This window comes from Propithecus coquereli, unplaced genomic scaffold, assembly GCF_000956105.1.
Source record: "Propithecus coquereli isolate 6110/MARCELLA unplaced genomic scaffold, Pcoq_1.0 Scaffold172, whole genome shotgun sequence".
NCBI classification, from domain to species: domain Eukaryota; kingdom Metazoa; phylum Chordata; class Mammalia; order Primates; family Indriidae; genus Propithecus; species Propithecus coquereli.
Genome location: NW_012141858.1, coordinates 1,431,560 through 1,438,496, shown reverse-complemented (window position 1 = coordinate 1,438,496; position 6,937 = coordinate 1,431,560). Strand labels below are relative to the sequence as shown.

Below are 6,937 nucleotides of genomic sequence, written 5' to 3'. Positions count from 1 at the left end.
AAAAGCAACAAAAAATTTTTTAAACTACGTCCAAAACAAGATGAACAAGGTGAGGACAGACCCATTGCTTAATAAAGATGGAATACTGTTAATAGGCACACAATTCATCAAATGACAAAGAGATGTGTGCCTCCAAATGCCCTATTTTATTTCTATCTTCAAGAAGCATACTAATTCTTAAGAGTATAAAAGGAGGAAACAAACCTAATATAAACAGATTTTAAGTCTGCTTGTTCTTGCAAATCTGGGGAAGAAAGTATAATGCAAAGACCTTTGGAGTCACACAGATGATGATTCAAACCATTCCAGTTGTCAGATGTATGATTCTGGGCAAGCAGGCAAGAGCCTCAGTTTCTCGGTCAATAAAATGAGGATTACCAAACTTCTAGGGCTACTGAGCAGAATAAACAGCATGTATATTGTTGAACAGTGTCTGGTACACACTAGGTATTCACATGTAGGTATTATTCATCATTATATGATCTCAACTCTATCACTGGCAATCTTTTAAAATACACAGGGAAATAAAGAAGAAGTGACAGAAGCTCTAACATCAATTTGAAAAAATAGCAATCTGAACGTATGGGAGGAAAGGGTGATTTCAGACACTGTAGACTGGTAAACTCCATGTTGACACCAGGAAATTTCCATCGCTGATTACAAAAAATATTGCTTGAAAAACAATATAAATATACCAGACTAATCCTCCCTATCTCCTTTCGTTTGTATAGAATTACTGAACTGGTAGATTATTAGAGTAATTAGAACAGAGTTATGTACCTGCTTTGAGTAAAGCATCTAAAATATTGCTATTATGGAAAAAATGGTGTCATGGACTAGGATCAGTGGCCCCCAATTCCTCGGTCTAGGAATTTCAATTTTTAAAGTGATTCTGATGTTCAAATAGTCACAAATACTGAACTAGATCATGATCCAATCAGAATGATAACCACCTGATTGATAACTATACCAACAATGCATAATGACTGACTGTTGTCAACCCGAGAAGATGTCTCTAGGGATGTGGATCTTCCTCTGTCCTACCCTACATAGTATCAAAATGTGAATAAATACATAAAAGCAAAAAATGGATAGGGGGAATAGAGGCAAGAATTTTCTCATATAGATTTTCAATAATTTCTAAGTCCCAGCAATAGTGTCCATCTTTGCCTGCGTATCTATTTACTCTGAATTGGCAATCCCTTCTATAGTTCGAATTTTAAATTGTGTTTTTTCCCTTTCTGGCACATTACAGAATGGCATGAAGCTACAAATCCCTCAATCTTCCCTGCTGCTATCTCTATTCTCCTGTTCTAAAGAAAGCACCAAACTGAATTCTAAGTGTTTTTGGCTACTACCAACTCTAAGAAAAGCAATAATAAAACAATAAAAACCAGGGAAGTTATAAAATCATAAATAATCCCCAAAGCTAATTTTTGTCACCACAAAAATACAGATAGGCCCAATTTTTCCTGGGTATCTCCTCTTAGTTCTTCTGGGAATTGGCTCTACCCGATTTTATCTTTTGAATTCTAAAGTTGTTTCCATCTTATATATGGAAGTCTCCACAGATTCCCTTGGGACTTGGAGGGTTATAAGCAATAATAAAAAATTAGGGCCCTAAAAGCAAGTGAGACTTGTTTATATCTGGGAAGAAACTTCTGACTGGTCAGATACAGCTAACATTTTGCTTTATCCATTAAAGTTATCTTAGGTCATCCCAAAATTATGATTATCAAAATATGTGTAGCTGACTCTAAAGACATGCTGGTTTATTAATTTCAATTATTTGCAAAATCATCTGGTAACAATTTCAAACTAATAGATGACAATACGAGCAAATGTAATTTCCTGAAGTTGTAAGATCATATTGAAATCAAGAGTTTCTTGACAATAATTCTATCTTCCCCCAAAATAGTTAATCAGTATGTTTTAGCTTTGTTTCTACTTACCTATGCAGTTCTTTAATAGTGGATCAATAGGTTGTGGATGGTCAGAAATAGTAAACTTCACAGCTGTAACCACTGAACTTCGGGCATATGATGAGCCTAATTAAAAATAAATTCCAAGTCTATTGGTACGTAGTCCACTAAAATCCGTGGACATCATTTTCAAACCACTTCAAATAATACCACTGTCTTCAATTCCTTAAAATTCTCTTTGGCCAAAAAGGGTAGTTCTTACTGCACTCATGATTCTAAAGGAGCAAAGTTTACTCACCTTATGAAATATAATCCCATTAGATTTCAAAAGATAATAGCTTCTTCTGAGAAGGAGAGGACCTGAAGCAGCAGTGAAGGATCTAGCCCTCACAAGAGGGAACTGGTTAAATCCATAAATAGCTTATAAAATCTTCAAAACTTTTTTTTATTAAAAAAGCAATTTCTAAGAATGAATGGCTATTACTACCTTCTACTTGTTCTAATGTGGCTGACATGCTAAATCTGAAAACTATTCTAGGAGCTTTCATTTGAACTAAGTACTTTCACCAATTTTAGTATTATTATTAGTACTAGCAAGCTCTTCAGGTTATATTAACTCAAGACATATGTCTTTTCTTTTAAGACATTTTAAGACACAGTAACATTAAAATGTAACCATCACAAGGAACTAGAATAGATTTATTTAACCATTATCTAATTATGCTCCATCCTTCTAAACAACAACTTGTCATTTGAATACAGTTCCATATTATAACAAAAGACAGTACTTTTTCATAATATACTTAAGCTTTTACATGGAAGAAAATATAGACATGGTTTAACTTCATTAGGCGTCTTTCAAGGCAATCAACTGTCAATAAAATGTTTTTTTAAATAGGAAAATCTAGTTACCCACCTGATATCAAGTACCCCTTAAGCCGTGGAAGGAGAGTTTCTGGATCAATTAGAGTGAGTTTTCCTAGACATTCAGCAACAACATTTCTGGTTCCTTCCTCTGCACATTCACAGTGCTTTAGTAATAAGGCCCAGATGTTTTCAACATATGGTTTAAGGCCCACAACTGATGCAGAGCTAATAATTTCCTTCAAGGAATGAAGCAGAAGATACTGCCTTTTGGGCTGACTGGTTATTTCTTGTAAGACAAATGGCAGATATTCAGGAAGGTTGCCCACACTGATGCTGCCTAATGCATAGGATGCAGCTGATTTGACTTCTTCACTAGGAGATGAAAATGCTTCTAATATTACAGATTTTAGTTCCAACTGCCCACTTAAATCAATATGATGCCCCACTTCTCCAAGAGAAAGTAGAGCTAAGAGACGAATGGAATCTGTAGACCTTGAGTTCTTGACATCTTGAATAAACTGACCTACTACAGCAGGTCCCTCTTTAGGGCATGCTCGAGTAAGGGCAGCTACACATTTGGCAATGGAATAGTAAGACTGCTTATGAGTAAGAGCCGTGTTCTGAGAGTAAACTGGACCAGTCAGCATGCGCAGCAAATCCATGTATCCTAGGTTATTTGTTCCAGTGACAACCAGAGCTTGGAAAAAGTCTAGCATGGCACTAAGAGCTCCCCCCTGCAATAAGGGTGATCTCACAAGTCCAATAAGTTCATTGAGAATGGATCCACTTATCTTGGAAAGGGAGGAGGGATACACTTTCGCCAGGGTAGTAAGAAAACTGATAGCCATCTGCGAGACATGCATATCACTTTCGCTGATAAGAGGTGGGAGCTCATCTAGAACTGCATCAATCATAGCAGCTGTCAAGCTGTCACTATAGTTTTTTATTAGAATATCTAGGGCAGAAAGAGTACCCAGTTTCAAAGCTCTCTGGTTTTTCCTGAGAAATGAAGCAAGAATAGGAACCCCTTCTCCCAGGACAGGCCTCAAATCTATCTTCAAAGGCGACCCAGCAATCAGTGTCAATGCCTTTACTGTAGTTAACCGGGTAATTTCATTCTTTAGTCTCTCCAAGAAAATCTGAAGAGTATTAGGCAAGTCAGAACCCAAATTGTCTCCGAGGTTGCAAATAATCTGTCCCATACAGGAAATAGCCCTTTCCTTGACTTCCTGATCAATGTCAGCTGCTTTTAATCTCTTGATGGTACAGGCAAAGAGATCTTTAATGTAAGGAGTTGCATCAAATGAGGAAGGCTGATCTAAAGGACGAATTACTTTGACAAGCTGCTGAGTAACAAGAAGTGCTTCAGATGTAATCTTGTAAAATGGATCTCCAACGCAAGCCACCACTGGAGGAACCAAAGCCTGAACATGAGGATGGAAGACTTGAGGAGAGTGGTTACAGAGGATTACATACAGACATGACAAAGCATCGATCTTCAAATTTGATGAGCTTGATTTATCATTCAGTGAGAAAATGATTCCTAAAAAGCCAACCAAAAAACCCAATTATTTGTGTGCAGTTTTGAGAAAGAAAAAAATTAAAAATCAATGCCTAAAATACTGCTAACATTCCCACTTCATCATATTATTTCTAAAGTAGTAGAAATTTCACAATCTATAATGAATATTAAAGCCAAATTTCTAAATTCAGGTGTTCAAGATCATTAGATTAAAAAGTTAGTTTTACGTGCAAATTAAGTCGTCAGAAATTTCTCTTTTGAAGGAAACAATTATTTAAGCTTATCTAAGTCTTAATAAAAACTCTCTAAGTCCCAAAAGAGATTTACTGTTTCTTTCATACCTGGTACGAGTACAGGAATGTGCTGTGTGAGGGCCCCCGGTAATACATTTACCAGTTCAGTTAACATGTTAAAACAACACTGTCGAGTCTTCACACTTTTCTCTTTCATCTGTTTGTGCAGAGCTTTAACGATGTTGGGAACCTGTAATTATCACACTCATTAGCTGGTTCAGCTGTTGGTATTTCCTCAGTACACTTAACATGAATTATGGAGAATGAAGAGAAAGGGAATAATTTATCTTTTTTTGTTAAATTACTAATCCAACTATCTACCGCTGCATAGAAGCTACTACTGCTATCTACTGCTATTGCTAACACTAATAAGACTGTTAGATTCGAGCAAAGTTTACTGTTTGTATTCTCTATGTTCTCTTGTAACTATATTTGTTTGATACTGATAAGGAATTAGAGAAAAGCCATCATTTAGCATTCTACAGAGCAGCATAATAGTCTTCCTTGATTAATTTTAACTATGAAATGCACAAAACTAAAAAATTAATCAAACAATAAAATATTTTCAACCAAAAACCTACGAGTATAATTTATAAATGGTATTTTGAAAAAAAAATAGCACAGATGAGCATCAAAGGAAACAAGACAGACTATGGAAAAGCAATCAACAAATCAGTCCTTTTTTGCTTTCAGTTTGCTGTTACAAGGAATCAACCTCACTTCAAATGTAGCTACAAGCAGCAAGGGTATGATTCAAAGATATCTGCTCTAAACTTTCTAATGTTTTGCTAGTCACTAAAATTAAACAGGATCTCTACTGACAAATCTTACGGGTCCCAGGCTATACACGGAGCTTCTAAAATCCCCCAATAGCAAAGCAAGTAGAGATTAAAAACAAAATCCCAACGACAAAACTACATGAACACATATAATTGAACACTATCTGAGAACTAGACATAAAAGAAATTATCTAACTAATTTCCCAAAGCATTATCAGAATTCCCGGTGATTCTACTAAGCAGTACCTGACTTCTATGCACTTATTTAATTGCTTATATCCTCCGTATATTAATATTTTACCTCATTTCCTTCTACGATTAATCTTCAATGTTCACCTTTATGAATAAATTCACCACAAAATGTATTCATTTGCACTACTTGAAAATAAGATTGATATGGTATGTGTATCCCCTCCCCTAGTTTAATTCAATATCTGTTCTGTCATCTATAAAAGGGGACCCAGTGTTTGTTTATGTACCCTATAGGGCTGCTGTAGGGATTACTATAAGGTAAGAAAATGTCTGGCAGGTACTAAATATTCAATAAATAGGAGCTATATGGCTCTAATGTTTAGAATCTTAGAAAAAATATCCTAAAGTGAAAAACATGTATTTTATTAACAATAAGAGCTGGCATACATCAAGCACTTACTATGTAGTAGATACTACACTAAACATTCTACATAGATCATCTCATCTTTCATTACCCTGGATAGATAATTCTAAGTAAATCCTTACTACAAAGGAGTCAGTTTAATAAAATGACTAAATAACTTGTCCAAGATCACCCAGCTAAATCAGGGGTGAAGGCAGCTATGTGAACACAAGTAGTCTGACTCCACAGCTGTAAGACTTCTCCATTAATATCAAAGATAAAGATGACTTTACTGAATCTAAAAATTATTTTAATTGTTATCAAGTAAAATCAAGAATAATTAGATTGAATGGCTTACAAGTAACATAATACGAACATGCATTAACTACTATACAAATATATCCCAGAACCTTCTTCTTCTCTAAAGATATTCTAGAACTTACATTGTCACATAAAAACAATTTTAAAAACACATTCACTATCATGATTTTCTACATCTTACTTTTAAACCAACCTGACTCTGAAGCATTGTTAAGGGTGTTTCTCCCTGTTCCATTGCATCAGGGTCACATAGCCAACTTTGCACAGGGCGAGTTTGCTTCAAAAGAGAAAGGTATGCATGAAAAACATCTGCCTTTACATTCTCTTCGCGCTCTTTAAATCTGGATATCAGTGCAGGAGAGACGGTCTTGTAGAATTCTGGAAGCATTTCATGTCTTGTGCTAACTACAGCATCCAAGCACTTAGCTGCTGCACGTCTCACTTTCCAACTCATGTCATCATCATCACTGTATTCATCATCACTCCCTAAAGGGGAAGTTTTAATGTAAACAGGCTATTAATGATAAGTATATCATTTAATACTGTAAGTGAATTGACATTCTTAACCAAGATAGTTACTCTAACTTTTCACTAACATATACAGCAATAGGTAGGTTTACAAAGAAATGGAACTTAAA

The 6,937-nt window shown here is 35.4% G+C and overlaps 1 protein-coding gene across 1 annotated transcript in view; it reads right to left on the bottom strand.

The window, feature by feature from the left end:
* Nucleotides 1-6,937, bottom strand: part of CAND1 (cullin-associated and neddylation-dissociated 1) — a 38,344-nt gene that overhangs the window by 3,787 nt on the left and 27,620 nt on the right. Inside the window, exons 6-10 of the mRNA XM_012642014.1 lie at nucleotides 6,493-6,813; nucleotides 4,653-4,794; nucleotides 2,839-4,332; nucleotides 1,949-2,048; nucleotides 1,327-1,363 (exon numbers count right to left, since the gene is read on the bottom strand). Of these exons, the coding sequence (XP_012497468.1) occupies nucleotides 1,327-1,363; nucleotides 1,949-2,048; nucleotides 2,839-4,332; nucleotides 4,653-4,794; nucleotides 6,493-6,813 (2,094 nt within the window). The remainder of the gene's footprint in view (nucleotides 1-1,326; nucleotides 1,364-1,948; nucleotides 2,049-2,838; nucleotides 4,333-4,652; nucleotides 4,795-6,492; nucleotides 6,814-6,937) is intronic.